This window comes from Delphinus delphis, chromosome 13, assembly GCF_949987515.2.
Source record: "Delphinus delphis chromosome 13, mDelDel1.2, whole genome shotgun sequence".
In the NCBI taxonomy this organism is placed as follows: domain Eukaryota; kingdom Metazoa; phylum Chordata; class Mammalia; order Artiodactyla; family Delphinidae; genus Delphinus; species Delphinus delphis.
This window is the reverse complement of record NC_082695.1, coordinates 685054-705808: the sequence shown is the minus strand read 5'-3', so window position 1 is coordinate 705808 and position 20755 is coordinate 685054. Positions and strand designations below refer to the sequence as shown.

Here is a 20755-nt window from a genome sequence, read left to right as displayed (position 1 = left end):
ACGGCGGGGCGGAGCGCGGCTCGGGCGAGGCGGGGCCGGAGGCGGGGCGGTGGGGCAAGGCCGAGGGGCAGAACGCGGCCTGGGCGGGGCCAGGAGGGGCGGGGCCAGGACGGGGCCAGGGCGGCGCGGGGCTCGTGTCGGCCCTGCTGAAGCGCCCACTTCCTCTGGCGCCGGCTGCCTGGCGGAAGTACGTCAGTTGTTATCCGCTCGGGGCGCCGCTGCCACCGCCGCCTCACGAGCCCAGGCGCCTCAGCCCCGGTCCGCGCCCCGCCCGCCCACCGGGCCTCCGCCCAGCCTTCGCCCGCCGCCAGCCGCCCGCCGCCAGTCGCGCATGGGGCGTGCCCCCGGGTCCGCGGCCGACGGCCGCTGAGCGCCGGCCGCCCCGCCGATGCGCGCGGCCTCCCGCGCCGAGGCGCCCAGGCCGCGCCGGGCCCGGGGCTGAGGCCACCCGCGCGGCATGTCTGGCCCGGCCCGCTGCCCGCCGCCGCCCACGGCCGGAGTCGGCGCGGTCCGCACCGAGCCCGGCGGTGCCGCGTAGCGCAGCGGCAGCGGAGCGGGAGCCCGACGGCGCGGCCGCAAGGTCACCGCGCGCCATGGAGGCCAAGGTCCGCCAGAGCCGGCGCTCGCGCGCGCAGCGGGACCGCGGCCGGCGCCGGGAGGCGGCCCGCGACGCCCGCGACCAGAGCGCGTCGTCGGGGGACGAACCCGAGCCCGGGCCCGGCAAGGAGAACACGGGCCTGCCCCGCGCGCCCCCGCCCCGCGCCGCCGCCGCGCGCCCCCCGCGCCGCCGCCGCCGCGAGTCCAGCTCGCAGGAGGAAGAGGTCATCGATGGCTTCGCCATCGCCAGCTTCAGCACGCTGGAGGCCTTGGAGGTAGGTGGTCCCCCCGCGAGCATGCTGCCGCGGGGTCGCGAGCGGGAAGCCCCTGGGGCATGGGCACACCCACCCCTTAGGGCTCCCCGGGCTGCGTGGGCCCCGCGCGCCCGGCAGGTTGCTCCTGGAGGACCCGGCAACGTGCATTGGGTGCAGGTGTGTTTGTGTCTTGAGGTGCTGGGGGGAAAAATCTCTAAATTACACTGTCCGAACTGGGGGCTGTCTGGCTACTCAGCCGCTCTTTTTTCAATTGTGTTTCTGTTGCCAAAATGTCACTTGATTCGGTTCAGGATGTGCTAGGGAGGTGGACACTGCTGGACTTGGTGGAGGCCGTGATAAAATGGATACATGGGGAATTCCTCCTGTTCCTCTCCTCCTCCTTGAGGTTTCTGTTTCGACGGGGAGAGGGAGGGTCATGTTTTATTCTTCTCTCTGCGACCGCTGTTTGCTGCGTGGTTAATAGGATGGCAAAAAAAAAGTTGTTTGTCTGGTTGAGGTATCATGGACAGTATTTGTTGAGCAAATGCTTCCCTTCTCGCCTGGAGCCAAGAGAGTGGAGAAGGAAATGGATGCTGTCAGAGTTGGCAAGTGGACCGATTGGGCCTGGGTAGGAATGCCGCCTGGCTGCGGAGTCCCGTGAGCCCCAACCAGCCCGCCCCTGCACCCTCCAGGGGCCCCAGGAAGCACTTATTTTGGGGGACCAGCACCCGCTGGGTTTGGGGCCCCAGGGAACGCTCAGTTAACAGCTCCCCTTTTCCTGGGGGTTGGGGGCCAGTGGCCTAGGACTCACCAGTCACAGAGGCTGAGCTTTGGGGGAAGGGAAGTCCCCACAGTACAGGTCTCTGCAGTGAGCCCCCTCCCAGGGGTGCCCCGGGTCCGTAGAGAGCCTCAGGGTCAGGTGCTGGCAGCCAGGGAGAGGTGGCCCAGGGACAGGTTTGCCCCTTCTTGTCTGGGCACATGGATGCACAGAGGTGGGGCACCTGTGTCAGGATCGTCTGTTGTGCACATCTGGGAGGCCTGAGATGCCTCCTGGGCCTAGGGGTCCTCAGCGAACGCGCTTTGGTGGGGTGTGGTGGCACGTGCCTTGGCTCCGTACTGGGCAGGGGAGGTCCCAGGGCTGAGTTTTCTGCCTTTGTACAAGCCAGGTCCTGCCCTGCGGCCTCTGAGGGGATACACCACCCACCTTCCAGAAGTGTACCCGCTCTGCCCCGTGGGGAAAAGACAAAACCCCTGCTGCGGCCTCCGAAGCCCTGCGTCCCATCAGCTGGCCTCTGCCACCTGACATCCTCTCACACCGGCATATCAGCCCCTTTCGGGTTTTGCCTCAGGGCCTCCGTACTTGCAGTTCCCTCTGCCTGGGTTGTTTGGCGCCTTCTTGTCTCAGACGCAAATGTCACTCTGAGAGGCCCTCTCCGGGCATGGCCTGAAGCAGCGTGCCTTTCCCCCCAGCTGTCCATCTCCCCGTCTTATTTCACAAACTTTCTCTGCTGTCAGTTAGCACTCTTTCCGAAGCTGTCTGCTCTGTTGTGATGCTCCCCGCCAGAACTTGTAGCTGAAAGAGAGCAGGCCCCGTGTGTGTGTGTGTGTGTGTGTGTGTGTGTGTGTGTGTGTGTGTGTGTGTGTGTGTGTGTGTGTGTGTGTGTGTGTGTGTGTGTGTGTGTGTGTGTGTGTGTGTCCTGCGGGGTCCTAGTGCCCCATACGTGTTTGTGGAATGAACCAGTGAGAGGAGAAGCTGAGGTTCAGGAAAGCTGCGCCCAGGGTCACTCGGCGCACCTGTCGGGTCCACACGCCGCCCGCAGTGGCTCTGGCTGCGCCCCTTCTGCATCAGGGGCCGGAAGGTGCAGCCTCGGCTTTAGGGGACTTCTGCAGGCTCAGACCAGCCCGGCCGGGTCATAGTGAGACTGAGCTTGCGTTCTGCTTGGCGTTCACACAGCCGCACCACCCCAGGGCCACTCCGTGCCCCTTTCTCTGCCCTTCTGAGCCAGGGAGGAGCCTGCCTGCCTTGGAAAGTACGGGGCTTCTGGACGAGTCATAACTTCTCGACCAGCCCCGCTTGTTTGGCCTCATTTCTTGCTAAAGTGTAGTGGTTTTCCCCCAGAGTTCAGATAGTTGATAATGAGGCTGATAGTGACAGCTAGCACTCAGCAGATGAGTGTGCTCTACCAGGTGCTGTTCTGAGGCCTGCGTGTCCCCACGGCACAGATGGGGACATTGAGGCCCGGCACCGTGAGCGTTGAGGCCTCAGCCTGCCTGGCCTCAGAGCTCTGCCAAGCCCTTGGGGGTCCGTCTTGGCCTCCATGCGGACACAGGCTGCCACCCCTGGAGCATAACCTAATGTTGGATGTGGCCCTGCTCAGGAGGTGGGACCTGTGCGCGGTGCCAGTGTCCCTCAAGTTCTCCTTGCCTTTGTCCTGAGGATGCAGGCCCCAGTCTGGGCAGGGGGTCTCACACCTGAGCCCTGGTCCCCATCGGCTTTCTGAGTCTGCATCTATCTGTGTGGGGGCAGTGAGCAGGTAGCAGTGGGACAGCGGTCTTGTGGTTTGGGCAGGACTGGGGCTCTTTCTTCTGTTCTCACTGACCAGGGACATTTGGGACAGACTGATGGACAGCCCTTGCTGTCCCTCTGATTCCTGTGATGTCTCCACCTCCCAGTGTGTTGACCAGAGGTGATGGGAAGGCCCTTGGGGGCAGGCCAGAGCTGCACTGTGGTTCTCTCCCCAGGTCCTCTCAACCTTTCTTCCTTATGGCAGATCTGCCCTCCGACCGCAGGGCAGGTTGTGCGGGCCCCGAGGTCTCCCGGGAGTCACCTCGCAGGCAGTCAGGACGTGCCGAGCAGACCTACTGTGCGCCTCCTGGGGCTTTCCCTCAGGGCCGCCAGCCCTTGCCCTCAGCTCCGTCTCTGCAGGTCTGGAGAGAAAGCATTTGCCGCTAGAACCACTCTTCTGGTTGGGCATCCATGTGATTCTTTGTTAACTTGCTTTTCGAACAGCAAAACACTTTTACGTGCTTCAAAAGTCAAGCTTTATGACAAGGTGTATTTTGAAAAAAGTCAGGTCCAAACTCAGCCTCCTTCAGTGACCACTCTCGCCAGCCCGAGGCCTTTCCAGAGCATGTTGTGCAGCTGTAACCACGCTTTCAGTCTTGTGTCTCCTTTTGTGCAGCAGGAAAAGGTTATTTACCACATCTGTACACATGTCTGGGAGGTGTGTACCCGGGAATAGAGATGGAAAGGAAGAGACCCCACATTTTAGCTGTGGTCGCAGGTGACTGCCTTCCTCTAATTCTGTTTCCTACACGCTGACCAACACGTGTTACTCTTATGAGCACAGAGCACACCCCGAGGCTGCACGTGAGCTGCTGCACGTGGAGTCGTGCCTGGGGAGCCCTGCCCCTGCTGCACTCCACGCGGGGGGCTGCCCAGGGGCTTGCTGTGCATTTCCCCTAAAAATAACGGCGCTCTTCCAGCTTGGGAGGCAAGCCTCACGCCCGCTGAGCGGTGGGATCAGGTCTGGACCTGGCCCTGTGGGGGGTTGGGGAGTCGGTGAGGGGTGCCGAGACGCCCCCTACCCCCGGCTACATCAGGAGGCTCAATGGTGGTGGTCTGTCTGCGCGCCGGGTTCAGCGGCCCACAGGGGCGGAGAGCACGTGGTCTGTGCTGGCTCTGGGTGCTCAGGGAGCTGGGGTGTAGTCCCCACGGCCCATGGATGGAAGCCCATGCTGTTGGTTTGCCTGCGGGGCCACGTGTCCAGCCCAGCCCTCTGACGGGGAAGCAGGGCTGAGACCACGCAGATGATTGGGCTCTGTGAGGAGAGCCAGCAGCCGGAGAAGCCTTCAGCTTGCAGAGCGTCTGAGCCTCCAGGCCAGAGCACCTCCTCCAGGCTGCCTTCTAGTCTTCAGATGGGGAAACTGAGGCTGGGCGGGGGGACAAGTCCTCGCCCAGGATCTGCCCGCCACAGTCCCAGTCCGCAGATGGGAAGAGGCAGAGGGTGGTCCTGCGTGACATCGAAGGGGCAGCCTTTTCCTGCACTGCAGGAGCAACGTTGTGGCCCGGGCCGGCTGTCCCACCTCTAGGGAAGGGCTGTCCCTTCTGAGCACCGCGGGGATCGACGCCAGACTGCAGAGCCCGAGGCTGCACCAGGCTGGGAGGGCTCAGCTGCGTCCCCCGCGTCACCACGTATCCATCGCGGGCAGTAGGATCACAGAGCGAACACTCAGGTGACACCCAGCGTGGAGGCAGCCACAGTCCTGACGGACGTTCAGCTCGTTACCCTCGCCTGCCCCTGAGCACAGGTGAGGGTCTTGAGCCCCATGCAGGGGGCCAGGGCCATCTCCTGCGCTCCGGCACGCTGGCCCACTCCCCTGCTCCCATGGCTGGGGCTTGCACACACAGCACTTGTGGCCCCTGGGCCTTGGTTTCCCTGTGTGTCCCACCCACGCTGTGAAGGCCGGCGGGGGGCTGACGACAGGAAAGGTGGTGGACGTCCGGCTCCCCACCGCCACCCTCTCCTGGGCCTTGGTTTCCCTGTGTGTCCCACCCACGCTGTGAAGGCTGGCGGGGGGCTGACGACAGGAAAGGTGGTGGACGTCCGTCTCCGCACTGCCACCCTCTCCTGGGCGCCTGGAGGCTGTGCTGCGCCTGGGGCAGAGCGTCGTGGGCCCCCGCGGCCTGCAGCCTCCCCTTCCCACAAGCTGAGTTTGCCCCGGTGGTGCGGCCCGGGGGCAGCTGCACCCCGCTTTCCCTTTGCCCCACCCTGGCTTCTGGGCAGTGTGCGCATGTCTGCGCTGCGGAGGGCTGGGGGCCCAGGTATGCGTGTCAGGCGGGCAGAGTCGGCCTTCTGTAGGAGGGATGCTGGCGCTTGGAAACCACCCCTACCGTGGGCGTGGGGTCACTGTGAGCTGGGGGCCGCCAGAGTGACAGCAGTGGCACGCAGTGAGACACCCGCTGGGGGACACCACCGTCCTGGCCTTGACCCGTCTGGTTCACGTGCTCTGCGCAGAGCCCTGGGAGCGGGGAGCCATGGTCACGGGGGCCCTGTGCAGATGGGGAGAGTGAAGCATTGGCCTGGCCTCTGCCACTCACCTGGGGCAGGGCCCAGGTGCCTGCTGTGGTCTTGCTGCCCAGGTCTTGCTGCCCAGGCCGTGCTGCCCGCCTGCCTGCCGGCCCGCACTCCTCTGCCGAGAGCCCCTTTCTGCCTCCTTGGTGACTGGCGTACCTGCTGGCCCTGGTGCCCCTGAGGATGTGTCCCCAGGTGCAGCCTCGTGAGGCCCCTGGGCAGCCGGCCCGCCTCCCAGTCAGAGGCTTTCAGCACCGTGGGTTGCGTAGCTGAGCCGTGGCCCCCCTCATCCAGCCCTGGCAGCCTCCCTATCCTGGACGGCTGCTCGGCACGGTCTCTCGTCGCTCTCGCTCCTTGCGGCCCAGGCAGCGGTGGCCCCAAGGTAGGCGAAGGCAGGCCCGCATGAGGCTGCCGGGCCTCTGGCAGCAACCGCTGGCCACCAGGGAGGGCTCTGACCCGTCCTTCTCTCCTGACTCACTAAGCATCGATAAGCAGTGGCCGTGCCCGTGCTGGCTGCGGGCTTGGCTCCAGGCAGATAGGTGACTAGACTCGCCGGAGGCTGGGTGGAGGTCACGGGCTGTCATGACAGCGTCCGCCGTGCAGGCCAGGCGGCTGCTGGGCAGGAGCCGGCACGGGTGGGGCTCTCAGGTGGAGACGCCTGGGGAAGGTGGGTGAGGCGCTAGTCGGCTGGGGTGAGGGTGGGGATGTGGGTGGTCACTGGGGTCACCTGAGGCGCTTTCTCCCTCGGGAGCTGGAATCTGAAACCTGCATGGAGTCAAGTGCTTTGGGGACTTGGGGCAGATGTATTTGGCTCCAGTTGGGTGTGGAGAACCTTCCAGTGCCCTGGTTTCCCACAGTAGTCCTGGAAGGAAAACACACTGCGCTACTCCCTTCATTCAGCTCACCAGGACTCTGTGTAAGTGTGGCGGGCGAGCTGATGGGATCCTGGTGCGCGCGGAATGTATGTGAGGGCAGGGACTGCCGGGTCACAGCCTGGCCTGGGGAAGCGTCTCAGTGGCCCCGGCTCTGCTCCTTCCTTGGAGCAGCCACCTGGGGCGGTCGCTGCCCTCTGGACGCCGCACGGAGCAGCACACGCTGACCGGCCGCAGGTGCCTGCAGGTCCCAGACAAGGGAGGGTTCTCTGGTGGGAGCTTAGCGTCAGCCGGTGACTGTGGTGAGCAGAGCCGCCATCTGCGCGAGGCACACGTGTGGCCCTGGCAGGGGGCCGCCACTCACACACCACTGCCAGGAAGGAGTGGGAGGCCCGAGTCCGGCCCGTCTGTGGTGATGCCGAGAGCCACGGAAACAGGAGCGACGGCCTCCGGGGCCTCGGCTCACTTCATCCTCCTAGCAGCCCTTGCAGTGGGTGCTTGCTGTTCCATTGTATAGACGAGAAAACTGAGGCATGGGGGTTAAGTCACTTTTTGAGTCTACAGGGCTGGCAAGTGGCAGCGCGGGATGGGAGCCAGGCACAGGGCGTGGGTCTGTGCTGCTCCTTGGGGGCTGGGGGTGGAGGCCATGTGACCAGAGAGCGGCAGGGCTCCCACCTGTCCAGCCTGGGCTTCACCTTTCTGGCCTAGGGCTGCGTGTCTGGCCACCCTGCCTTTCCTGTCCTTGGGAGGGAGGGGCCTCGCAGTTTCACGCTGAGTCAAGAGTTGACCCTGTGAGGATCAGGTTCCTGGTGGGTCCTCCAGACCAGCTTCCATGGGAGCTCCAGCCCTGCGTGGCCATCAGCCACGTCCTGAATCCTCTCCCCTGGCCCTGTCCCACTGGTCGCCCCCAGTCTGACATATTGTGCCACCTCGGGTGCCTGGCAGCTGCCACCCTCCCTGCAAATACTCTGCAGCCTTGGGTGGGGTGTTCTTGTGGCCCCAGGGCTCCCGTCTCTGTACGAGCCAATCCCCACAGGGACCGTGGGTCTGCCATGACCCCATCACTCAGCTGACCTCACACACCACAGCTGTCCCTTCTGCCCCCCAGCCCTGGACCCACATGCTGGTCCTCAGACCCTGGCAGGCCCCTAGCCGATGCTTTTCCCACGTGCTGCCTGGCCTGCCCTCAGCCCTGGCTCCGCCTGCGGCCCAGTGAGGATTTGTCAGACAGGAATGCTCATAGACTCGTCTGGATACAGCCAGGGGCCCCTGGCTCCAGAGATCACATCTCTGCCTGGCCCAGATCCCCTAGGGGTCCCTGTCTGTCATCTGCGGAATGAACCCACGTTCCCCTCGAGGCCTGGCCCTACCCATCTCCTCACCTCGGTCCCTGCACCCAGGAACGTCTGCCTTGGGGCCTTTGCCCAGCTCTCGCCGTCACCCAGGAGCAAGTTGAGGATGCTTCTTCCGAGGCCCTCCCAGCCAGCTGAGGTGGCCAGTGAAGCTAGTGAGTGTCTCCCTCTCCTCACGTGTGGCCCCTGCCAGCCCTGTGCCTGCTCCGGGTCTCAGTTTCCTCGTCTAGGGAGTGACAAGGTGGAAGTACCTGCCGCGTGGTCCTGCGCCCTCCCCGTCTCCTCTTCGAGGCCCTTCTCTGAGCTTGTTTCTCTTTGTGCCCCCCCCGAACGGAAGGCAGGCACGAGATGCTTCAGCAGCAGCGGCCCCGGCCCCCACAGCTTCCCCTGCCGGGCCAAGACAGTGTGGGATGCGCTGTCTTGGCGTGGAGGAGCTGGCGGTCATGCCGAGAGGGGCCTGGACAGACTGACCTCGCAATGTCACTGTCAGGACAGTGTCTGTGACCGTAAATCCCAGTCGAGTGCGGGGCAGAGGGTGGCCCAGGCCGTCGGCCAGGGTCGCGGTGGGGGACCCACACGTGGACGTGGTCTTGGGTGGCGGCTCAAGCGGACCCACAGGGCGCAGACCTGGGCAGGCGGCCGCCTTCTTCCGCCAGGCATCGTCTGGCTTGTCTTCAGCAATGGGGTGGGTCTGTGTTTTGTTTCCAGGTGACTTCTCTGTCCCGGCACACTGCGGGGGCTCACTGGATATGTGAAGGGGTGGGTACAGGGCCTGGGAAGGGCCTCCCTCCCGGAGGGGCTCCCCACTCACGTGCAGGGGGCTGGCGCTCGGAAAGCACTCCAGATGCCGTGGTCGTCCTGCTGGAGGCCCGGCTCCTGACTCCCGGCTCCCTGACCACCTGCCATCTAGCCATGCCGGCCTCACCAGGTGTTCAGCGGGCCAGCGGGAAACGGACCCAGAGGGACCAGGATGCAACGAGGCAGGTTCTGGAAGCTTCCGGAGCAGCTGAGATGTCAGTGAGGCCTTCAGGAAATGGTCCTCAAGGGCCAGGTGACTCAGGCAACATGACTTGCCTGGAGGGTTGGCACACTGGGCGTGGGGTTGAGGAGAAGACGGGCAGCGGTGCCTGTGTGGTGTGAATGTGACTTAGGCGGTGGACGGGTCAGGGAGGACAGTTCTGTCCCAGCAGCATAGCTGGAGGTGGTGACTGGACCTGGTCCCCACGCCAGGGTTGGGACAGCCGGGACAGCTCCCAGTTCAGCATTCAAGCCCTGAGAGAGGTCAGCGGCAGGTGCTGGAGGTGTCCCCGGCCTTCCTGCACCTGGAGCAGGGCCCGGGGTGGGGGTCAGGCCAGGCAAAGGGACCTTCTCACCCCTCCATCCTGGCCCCGAGCCCACTGTGTGGGCAGGGAGGGGCTCTGGTGAAGGCTGTCTAAATGAAGGAAGATGCTGTCGTCATGGTTCACGGGGCCTCCTCAGTGTCTCTAGGACTTCCCTGATTTTGGCACTGGAGTCCCACGTCGTCACCAGAGCCTCCTTAGTCCCAGGCAGGCGTGGAGAGTTGGTCACTTGGGGGTGTCAGGCACCAGTTGCTGGTGGGTGGTGCAGAAGCTGCCTCCTATCTGGCCAGGGGGAAGGGGAGGGGGTTCCCGCTTGGGGAGAGACCCTGCGCTAAGCCACCTGCTCCCCCGACCACAGGAAAGGAGCACCTGCAGTTGAGTCTCTGAGGAGTGGGGAAGGCGGGGCGGGGCCTGGGGGCTGCGGTTTTACCCTGTGTGGGGTAGGGGGAGTTGGAGGCAAAACTTGCGGGTGAGAGGGAGTGAGCCACGTGGGTGCCAGGGCAGAGGGAGCAGCTGCGCCAAGGCCCTGGGGCAGACGCGCTCTGAAGGGCATCCAGGTCGGGGGATGACAGCCTGCCCGGTGAGCCATGGCTGAGACTCTGAAGGTAGAGTGGGTGGGGCCGCACTCAGACTGGACGTGGGTGGGATGTGGCGTGAGCTCCTGGAACCATGGAGAGCAGGTGCCTGAACCACGAGTCGGGAGGGCTGCTGGGGCCCTCAGGTCCAGAGGTTCTGGGAGAAGGCAACCTCCGCCACCCACAGCCTCCTGGCCCCTTACGGGGATGGGTCTCCAGGCCTGGCCCTGTCCTAGGGTGACATGGACATCCCACAAAGCCTTCCTCTGGGAAGTGGAGGGACAGGTGGGGTGGGGGGCAGTGGTGAGGGCCCAGGTGGGCCATCTGCCTTCTCACCCCCGGCGGCGAGAGTTGCCCAAGTTTGGTGACGAGGGGTGAGTTCTATGGGCTGGGGCCCAGGTACTGGGGAGCAGACCCCAGCGTGGTTCACACAGTAGAGGGGCCCCCGCCTGGCCAGAGGGGTGTGGCCGCGCCTTTGCCTGCAGGGTCTGGGGGCCTGAAAGGGCCTGATCCAGGTGGGAGCAGGCAGCCTCAGCCCCCCGGTGAGGGGAATCATTCCAAGTCTGTGTTTACTAGTTGTAATTGCTTTTATCTCTCCACGGTCGGTTTACAGAAGCGAGTCAGAAATTGTATCGGTGCTGCATAGTCATCCTGTTTAGGGGGGTTAACAGGTGGTCACGTAAAATCGCTGCAGGAAGATCTAGTCTGATTTCACAGCAACGTGCCCACCCCCGCCCCCGTGGTCCGGGAGGGTCAGAGGGCCTGGCTACTGCGGGGGGCTTCGCTGCAGGGCCACTGCCTCAAGTCAGTGGGGGCCCGCAGTGTGGCTCAGAAGCGTGGCTGTGTGTGAAACCCCCGCACGCCTCAGCCTCGCTCCTCCCTGCAGGCCTGGGCACAGCTGCCGCGCCAGACTACAGATGAGGAAACTGAGGCCAGTGAGGGCAGAACTCTGGCACTGCGTGTGCCCAAGCATGGCTGAGCCTTCAAAACGGGCCCAGATACACCCCCGTGGGGCTGGTGTCACAGGCCCTCGAGGGCAGCCCCAGCCTCGGGCACCAAGCTCAGGCCTGGCTCGCGCTCACTAGCAGTGCGGTACAGAACAGAAGCCCAGGGAGCTCTGCGGTCGTTCTCATGGCAGTGGCTTGGGGTAGGGGCAGCTGCATCTGGACGCTGGTAAGCCCTGCTCCAGAGAAATCCTGCTGAGGTGGCGATTTTCCTTCCAGGAGAGGAAACTGGCAGGGCCCTTGGCTTAGAGTTCATGCTCTCGAACCTTCAAGCGGGAAACACTATGGGCCTCGCTTGGAGCCAGGACGTGTGCAGCACGAGGCCTCCTGCCTGCGGCAGCCAGGAGAGAGCCGGTGGTCCTGCCGTCCCCTCCGTCTGCACAAGGCCCACGCCTGGTGCACCTCAGCCCGGCCAAGGCAGGTGGCTTTCCTGCTCCCCCCATTCTTCCAGATGCAGGAGGTCCCGCCCTGGTCCCCACCTGCCACTGTGGGCTGTGGCCAGGATGGAGCTGGACTGAGTCCAGGCCAGGGGAGAGGCACTGGTGTTTCAAAGATTCTGACAATCTAGTTGTTTTTAATGAAAAACAACAGAATGCCAAAAACAGGTTTACAGAAGATGTGACGAGTTAGAACAGTCTGTGGTTGACAGACGCATCCTTTTTACCACATGAACGATGCGGTGGCCAGATGTGTCTGGAGAGATGACCTAGAATTTTCCTGAGGCCCTTCCAGAACCTGTGGAGGGGCCGAGGTGGGTCCCGGAGCGCGGCAGGGGCGGGTCTGTCTGAGGTGCTCACCACGTGAGTCAGCACCACGCTTGCTTCGCTGCACGTCTGCCCTTCCCTGTCCTTCTTTGTTCACAAATGCTTGTTAGAAAGACAGGTCCCAGGTGTCCCCCTGGGGCAGGCTGCCCCTGTAGATTCATGGGTAGTAGTGGACTCGTTCTCTGTGTTTGCTCGGACGCGCCACAGGCAGCCCTGTTCTGTTGCAGGGCTCAGACATGAGAGCTCAGAGGTCATCCCCCGGGCTAGAAGCAGTCTTTGTGACTTCAGCCAAGTAGGTCAGAAGTGGCCTCGGGTGGCCCTAGAAAGACCCTGAGGCGGGTCCTTGCTCCCTTCCTGCCCTGTAAAGGCGAGGCTCACCCCGCAGTGATGCGGGACGTGCGCATCCCAGGACCAGGTCGCACGGGGACAGGATGGTTAGTTACTCTTTCCGGAAGGAGGTGGCCCATGGGGAGGTCGGGGGAGATAACTTGCCACTTTCTGTGGCGATGAGAAGGTCAAGGTGGCCCACGGTGGGGGGGCTCCGAGGTGTGGGAGTCGAGAGGCCCGTTGTCAGGGCAGGCTTGGGCCCGGGGCCTGACCAGAACGGCTGCAGCCCAGAGACTCGCGTCCTGCCCGGGGCCCCAGGGTCTCCAGGGTCCCGGGTGTGCAGGGCGGGGTTGCCTCAAAGCCCCACCTCCCCACGCCCGCGGGGCCCCTCAGGTGGCGCCTGCCCGTGCCAGCCTGGCCCCGGACGGGAGGCTGTGTGGATGGGGCTGCATTTCCACCGCAGACTGAGTGCGGCAGGCGTCCCCTGCATGCGGGCGGGCCTCGTCCTGTCTGCTGAAGGCCTGTGTGGAACCAGGAGGCCCGCCCTGCTCCGAGGAAGAGGGGGCTCCTCCTGTCTGACGGGGGCCTTTCCTCCACCTTCAGACTGGAACTACTCCCGCGGCCCTCTGGGGTCACGAGGCCGCCCGCAGCGGGTCGCCTGCACGGTCGTGCCGCCGCCTTCTAACCGAGCTTCGCCTGCGCCCGCACGCTGTGGGCCTGTTTCTCTGAGGGCCCTGACTCATGCACCCCTTACAGCGTGGTGCCTGGGGACTTGCCCTGTGTCTCCCTGGGGCCTCTGACCGCAGCCTGCTGGGCCCACCCTCTGCACCACGATGGGGCTGGGTGGAGGTGGGCACCCACGGGTGGGCAGTGAGGCTCTAAGGTAACAGCCCTGCAGACTGGCGCCCCGTGGTCAGGAGGTGACATCCAGGGTGGACAGGTAGGGACTCTGGGGGCCTCGCTGCTCTCCGGGGCCTGTGTGGGAGCAGCCTGTTAGCAGTGAGACCCTTGTGGGCTGGGTGACCAGGAATATCTCTGGACCTCTCTGGGCCTTGGCCTCTGTCTATAAGGGGGCTGACATTCATGCGTCACGGGCACACCAGGAGTCAATACGTATTAAGTACTTTGCGTGTGGAAAGCGAGCCACCTTCACCAGTGCTTCCTCGTCACCGGAGGGACAGCCTCAGCGTTCTTCGCCAGGGAAGCCTGTGGGCATATCCTGGGCCAGCTGCTGACCAGTAGAACCTCCCTCCTGGCATCACCGTCCTGAGGAGACGGGCACCAGAGGGGGAGCATGGAACTCCTCATCACTTCAGGGACTTTGCACTGGCTGCTCCCTGAGGGAGGCTCCCTGGGCTCTGACCAGGGGTCGCCCCCAAGCCTCCTGAAGTGGCTCCTTCCTTTCCGCTTCCCTGCCTGTGTTACCCTCCTGTCTTTTTGGGTGTCGTGCCAACTCGCCTGTCGGGCCAGCTCCCTCCTGATCTGGTCCCAGGTGCCTGGAGCCAGGCTAGCCTCGAGTCGGCGCTCACTGCCAGTTTAATGAGTTGGCCTGTGAGCAGGGCCGGTGCTGGGAAGTCCTGGGGTCAGCAGGGGCTCTGTCGGCAGGGCATGAGGGAGAGTGACCCCCTCGGGCTAAGATGAGCTGGTGCCCTTGGGGTTCTGGCAGTGGCCACGGAAGTGCAGATGACCTGTGGGTGTCCCTGGGGTCTGATAGCCCAGAGTGTGAGCATGGGGAAGGGTCAATCCTGCATCCAGGACGTTGGGGTCCCACCTGCTGCTCAGGCAGAAGCCTGTGGAACTTTGGGCAGATCCATGTGTGGTGGGAGTGCTTCTGCGTGGAAGGGTGTCTGACCTCACAGATGCACCAGGACGAGCGTCCTGCCTGCGGCCTCACGGTTCAGCTGACCTTTAGGAGCCCCCAACCCCACTGGCACACCATCCCTCTCTCTCTTCCTGGTTGACGCTGAGTCAGCCCCTGAGTTGACACTGGGGACAGGGCAGGGATGCAGGGCGTGCAGGAAGGTGAGTACGCCAGCCCTTGGTGTGGGGTCAGAGGTCAAGGGGTGCCACATGCCCCCTCTTGAGAGGCTGTGGATGGCCCTTCCCTCCCCAGATCCTGCTTGAGCCGCAGGTCTGTGTGCCCATGCATTTGGGCCTGGGAGACGAGGGGGATCTGCTGCCGCCGCCTTGTGCAGACACGACTGTGTGCAGCCGCCGAGGGGGGTGGTCAGTCAGCCTGCGATTGGACATGGCTGCTCCCAGGCCAGGCCACGGGCCACACCAGGCGGGGCAGCTGGGGGGCTTCCGTGCCTGGAGGGACAGCTCCAGTCTGGCTGACCTCATTGGCACTCCTCTCGAATTCTGGGAATTGTGGCCCCCCTTCACTGGACGGGAGGAGGGACGTGGGGAGTCGTCTTGAGGTAGCTGCTGGCTCCAGGTCAGAGGAGCCCACGCGGCAAGCACAGCACATCCCTTTCCCTGCCGCCAGTCCAGGGGCCCACAGCAGGCTGGGACATTGGTCCTTCCTGCCACTTGCTTAAGTGGCTTAGGGACGTTTCCTGGGGGGCCGTGAGGGTGTCACCTGGGATAAGTCACCATTGCCCTCATTCAGGCTTTCCTCTTCCCCTCCTTCGTGGGCAGATACTTTCGGAACCTTCTGGGTCCCTTGTTGGCATTTCCTTAGCTCTCTCTTTAGCAGCCCAGTGGCGCTGGCGCTGCCCCTGGTTCCCCCATGGACCCAAGCAAGAGGCCGGTGGGTGCACCTTCCCTCTTCACCACCAGTGAATGCCAGGCATCTCTGGGCACATTGGCAGAGCTGCGGGTGGTGGTGGGTCCAGGCCCCCTTTGCACAGTAGGAGCTGTGCAGGCAGTGCAGAGGCCCAGCCGCCCGTGGGGATGGGAGACCATGCTGCCGTTGCCGGCATCGTTTTAGCACGTGCTTATTAGACACCCACTGTGTGTCAGGCCCGGCTCCAGGCACTGGGCACAGCTGTGAACAAGGCAGGCCCAGCTCCCTGCTCCAGGGGTGACGTCTGGGGTCGCTGCAGCTCTGCACACCTGGCTGACGTGGAGACTGCTTTCCCAAGACGGGCTCCCATTGGGTCAGGATGCCAGTTGGGCATCCTCGAGTTGGGCTGATAAACCCACGGGTGGCTCAGGACCAGGGGACGGGGCAGCTGGAGTTGCAGCATCTCTGCCTGCAGCCAGCTACTGCGGTGATGGCCCTCAGCCCAGGGCTCGCCCCGGTCTCAGACCAGGAATCCAGAGGGTGCCAGGATGGGCCATGCCTCCTGAAGGCCAGCCCAGCCACCAGTCTCAGCAGCTGCTTCCTGCTGAGCTTGGGTGAGGCCTCACACTGGGCCAAGGATCAGGGCCCCACGTTACTGGCTGGGCTCCTCGGGAAATTCACCCCAGTCACCCTCCCCAAACCCCCAGTCCTGACAGGCCCACCCACGCTCATCAGACCCGTCTGCCGCCTACGCATTCACCCATCTCCCTTCATTCCCCTTCATGTGGCCCTCCCAGGATGGGAGGCTCCTTCCCGAGGTGTGGCAGCCTGACAGCCCACTGCAGGGGGGTGGCGGGGAGTGGCACCTCCAGGTAGGTGCTGTCACATGCCCAGGGCCCCACCTTCGGCACAACGTGGTCTCTCATGGTGTCACTGGTGGGATAACACTTGGAATCGTGTCACTGCCGATTAACTGGCTTTGTCCTTCCTCACCCCACAGAAGGACATGGCCCTGAAGCCACACGAGCGGAAGGAGAAGTGGGAACGTCGCCTTGTCAAGAAGCCCCGTGAATCAGAAAACTGCCCGACTGCAGAGCCTGGTGAGAACGGGCGGCCCCTGGAGGCAGGCAGCTCCGAGCAGGACCTGGAGCCCACCTGCGACCGAGGGGAGAAGAAGGCCCCGCTGCAGCCCACCAAGCAGGTGAGCGCTGGGCCCTCCCACTCCGAATCAAGGGCTCCCGGGCGGCCGGGGGGCCACGGCAGCACCTGGACACCACCCGTCGGCATCTGGGCCTGCCTGGCAACGCGCTCCATTGTTGTCGGGGGTGGGGTTAGGGGCATACGTGGATTGGGGCCGGGGGCAGCCGCCTGCCGGAAGTCTGAGGGTGCTGAGTGGAGGCAGGGGACACCCCGGGTGGGGGGTGGGGGTCACAGCCAGAGAAAGGCAAACCAGGCCAGGAACCCAGGAACTGGGGGCAGGGGGTGCTTGGCTCAGGCGGAACTGGAGGGTGCACCCGCTGATAGGCTGGCCCCGTTTCCCCATTGCGTCTGTCAGGCTCCGCCGACTATGGGGTGTCCAGCGTGTCTGTAACGCGTGGGGACCAGGCTCATTGCTGGGTGCTCTCCATGTGCTAAACTTACGCGAAACGCAGTGGGTCTGCGAGACAGGGAGGGAGTCACATCAGTTGTGGTTGGTGGACCAGGTGCAAGGAGCAGCCCTGCTGGGAGGGGCCATCCTTGCTGTCACCCAGAGCCCAGCTGGCATGGGGCAGGGAGACTGGGGCCAGGGGCTTTCTCCCAGGGTACAGGGTTCTGTCCTAGGTGTCGGCTCAGCACTACAGCTGTTTTCCTCTCCAGGGACTCACTGGTTTGCGCCTTCTTTTCAGAGAGGGGTTCTTCTTGGTGTTTCACACTCCACTTTCAACTCCCTTGGGGATTGGAATGCTGGTGAGGGGGCAGCATGTCTCAGGGGCCTGGGCTGGATGGGGGGTCTACAGGCACACCTGCCCAGGTGGACACGTGCTCTTTCTTCCATGCAGGTGTGCTCCCCAGAAGGGGGGCCGCTCCCAGCCAACCACTGGGACCAGAACGGCCCGGCCCAGCGCCAGCAGCAGCTCCAGCCCAGCCAGCCCCAGGGGTCACTCCCAGCCCCGTGTCAGCGCTGCCAGCCCCGTCGGGCTCTCCCGGACCCTGGGCAGCCCTTCCAGCCCCAGCGGCCACTCCCGGGTCAGCGCAGCTGGCCCCAGCGGTCACTTCTGGGCCCAAGACAGCCCAGCCAGCCCCGGCGGTCACTTCTGGGTCCAGGTCAGCCCTGCCGGCCCCAGCAGCTGCTTCCAGCCCCAGATCAGCCCTGCCGGCCCCAGCGGTCACTCCCGGCTCAGCCCCGCCAGCCGCGTTGGGCACTCCTAGCCCCCAGGCAGCGCTGCCGGCGCCTGCGCTCCCTCCTGGCCCCGTGGCAGCGCTGCCGGCCCCTGCGGTCCCTCCTGGCCCCGTGTCACCTCTGTCGACCCCTGCGGTCCATCCTGGCCCCGTGGCACCGCTGCCGGCCCCTGCGGTCTGTCCTGGCCCCGTGCCACCTCTGTCGGTCCCTGCTGGCCCTCTGGCACCGCTGCTGGCCCACGCGGTCGTGGATGGGCCCGTGTCTCCGTGGCCAGCCCAGCAGGGCATCCTCAGGACAGCGGTGCCGGCCCCCACAGTCACTCCTCGTGCTGCGCCCACGTCGCCGGCCCGCCAGCTCACTCTCGGGCCAGTGCTGCTGCCCCCGGCGGCTGTCCCCAGCCCCATGCCAGCCCCGAAGGTCCCTCCTGGGCCAGCCCAGCCGCCCCCGGCGGTCCCTCCTGGGCCTCAGTCAGCCCCAGCAATTAGTCGAAACCCCAGAGCAGCCTGGCCCCCCCAAGCCTTCACTGCTGGGCCCTGGACAGCCGTGCCGACAAAAGCGGCCACTCATGGACCCAGAACAGCCTCACCCGCCCAAGCGGCCACTCTTGGGCCCAGAACAGCCGTGCCGACGAAAGCGGCCACTTCTGGGCCCGAAACAGCCCTGCCAGCCCCTGCGGTCACTTCTGGGTCCGAGCCAGCCCTGCCAGCCCCAGCCGTTACTCCCTATACCTGAGCGCCCGTCACTCCTGGGCCGGCCAGCCCCGCCCCGCCGGCCTCTCCTGGGGCCCCCGAGCCAGCCACGGCAGTCCCTGCTGGACCTGGTCCGGGCCCATCAGCCCCAGCTCTCCCTCCTGGCCCCAGGCCAACCCTGCCGGCCCCTGAGGTCACGACGGACTCGATCCTCCACCCCTGCAGTGGCCCGCCAGGCCCCATCTGTGAGCCCTGGAGCCTGACGCCCGTTTTCCCAGACCACCCCAGGTGTGGCTGTGCTGGGCCGGGCCAAGGCCCCCTCAGCCTGTGGCCCGAGATGTGTTGTCAGACTGGCCGGAGGCCTTCTCCGGACAGGCCGGGCCGTGTGCGGCTGGAGGCTGAGGCCCAGCAGAGACGGGAGCCCCTGCAGGGCCACCACCGAGCCGAGGCCCCCCACGCCGGGAAGAGAGGAGAGGACCACAGCGCCTTCCCACCTCCCGCCAGGCTGGCCCCCGCCGTGCCCGCTGCTCTGTGACGCGCACGCGCCCGGGAGAGGGCACACAGCCACCCCCGAGGCTCAGGCCTGTGGGCTGGGGGTCCTTTAGCAGCTCTCTCTGCCTCTAAGGTGCCCACATGTCCTTGGATGTTGGACTTCCACGCCCGGGTGTGCGGCCCAGCCAGCGTGTGAGTCTGCCTGCGCATATACACGGCGCGTGTCTGCCTGTGCGTGGAGTGTGTGCGCGTGTGATTTTGGGGGGCGTGCCAGCTGTAGGCCTTGCCCTCCTTGGGCCCCACCCCATCTGGCCAGTGTGCATTCCCGTCCCCCACCAGGCAGAATGTGGGCACAACCAGAGCCAGGCCTGAGGTCCTGCTGCTTCCCTCTGCAAAGGGTGATGTTTGCCCAGCTCTAGAGTCCTGTGACTGTGGAGAGGGGACGCGAGGGATGCTCAGGGCTGTCTGTGGTTGAGTAGCAATTACTGGTGAGACAAGAGGCTCCCCCTCAGGACTCTTCTTCCACCCCAGTGACTGAGCACTGAAGCTGGGGGCAGTCTCCTGTCCACCCCCCCAGCTTTGGACCAAGAAAGCCTGCAGGGCCTGAGGCCATTCCCAGAATGTCCCCTCCCAGCATCCCACTCGTCCCCTACAGCTTTCCGGCTCCGGGCCCCCTAGGACGTCCCCGGTCAGGACAGACCTCACACTACAAACCTTTCTCTGCTTCCCCCCACTCCCACCCGACCCGCACCTGCGCTCAAGGGCCACCACCCCTTGCCCCTGACCTCTGGCTCAGGGCAGCCCCGCACTAGTGCTCCTGGAGTCCTGGGCACAAGGTGGGAGAGCAGCGTCGGCCACCAGGGGTGCCCTGGCCAGGCTCCCACGCAGTGCTCTGTGCGCCCAGTCTCACCCGGCTGTGACAGCCACCTCTAATACCGACCCGGTTCATGGAGGCCACGGAGGTGCCCCCCGGTTTCCAGACCCGAGCCTTCCTCCCTGCTTGGTCATGAGGACCCTGGCCCTCGGGGGGTCCTGACACCCAGAGCAGAGCCTACAGATACCTGGTCTCCCTCCCAGAAACATGGGGCTTATTTTTCTGATTAAAGAAAATAAAAAGTGCTGTGCCATTATTTTTATAACAGCATCAGTGTTTGTAATTTAACGAAGTGTGTGTCGTACTGGAAGTGCTTTACTCTGACAAGTGGTTTTCTGCACATCTGGACTTGCCTGTCGTTCATTCCATTCCGGCTGAGCTGCAGGAGAGCAGCCAGGGGAGGGGGTGCCTGGCCTGGACCTGGCTCACTGCGTCACGTGGTGTGGGCTTGGGGGGACTCAGCTCGCCATAATCACCCTCCAGGCCTCCCTGGCAGCCTCCTTGATGGATCAGCTCCACCTGTCCTGTTTCGGAGCCCCGGCTCTGGAAGGGGTCTTTTTCTAGATGCCACTGAAGGCGCTTCTGAGGTCTTGTTGTTGGCCCTTCACGTTCATTCCCACTGTTCCCTGTCGTCATGCAGTGAGGGTGGCAAGGCTTCAGGCCACCCCCTCCCTCCCAGTGCCCTGAACTCCCAACCCAAGGGGCAGCGTGAGCATCTCTGCACCGCCCACGCCCCCGGCCCCGTGCTCTTGTCTGGGCGTGGCACAGGCAGGCCAGGACTGGACGGGTGCAGCTGCTGCCTTTATAGGCCTTTCTGCTCTGGGCATGTTGGCTGCAGTGCTTGGGTGCCACTTAGTGGGGGAGACAGGACTGTCGGGGCACCATCTCTGATGGCAGAAGGGGGGTGGGGAAGAGGGCTGAGCCCACAGGGACACCACGGCTGGGGCCGCCCTCCTTCTTCCCCTCCGGAAGGGCCCCGACTGTGGGGGAGCTCCGAGGTGACTGGGGTGGGGCTGTTCCCTGTGTGATCGCTGCTGAGGAAGGGGCTTGGCTTCTGCCTGAACCTGCAGGGGCCCTCTAACCCCTACGGGGCTCCGCATGGCTGCAGCTGGCCTCAGGTTCAAAGTGCTGGGACCTTGAGGGACGTGCACTTTGGCGAGGCACCCGCTGGCCACGGAGGGGACTGGGCTGCGTGTGTCGTGTCCTGGGGGACCCGTGTTGCCATGAGAAAATATAGGTCCAGTGTGGCCAGATCTTTGTTTCCGCGAACAACTGGAAACCTGGGTTTTTCTGTGGATTCAGTGAGTTTTGAAACTTTGGTGGCTAATTCTAATTTGATGACTCACCTTGTTGGCCAAAGGACACAGCTGTGTGGGCTCTGCGTGGCCTGGTGGCAGAGGTTGGGGCCCTGGCAACTGACCTGGCCCCGAGG

At 64.6% G+C, this 20755-nt stretch overlaps 1 protein-coding gene across 8 annotated transcripts in view; it reads left to right on the top strand.

Annotated features, from left to right (window-relative positions):
* The first annotated feature begins 217 nt into the window (after positions 1-217).
* The window catches only part of FBRSL1 (fibrosin like 1), an 87382-nt gene continuing 66844 nt past the window's right edge, over positions 218-20755 (top strand). For 7 of the 8 annotated variants that reach the window (XM_060027826.1, XM_060027829.1, XM_060027830.1 and 4 more), the window contains exons 1-2: positions 218-872; positions 15889-16089. In XM_060027826.1, the coding sequence (XP_059883809.1) occupies positions 594-872; positions 15889-16089 (480 nt within the window). In that variant the 5' untranslated portion in view covers positions 218-593. Of the gene's footprint in view, positions 873-15888; positions 16090-16927; positions 19592-20755 lie in introns of those variants that run through there. The other variant, XM_060027832.1, reaches the window with a different exon arrangement.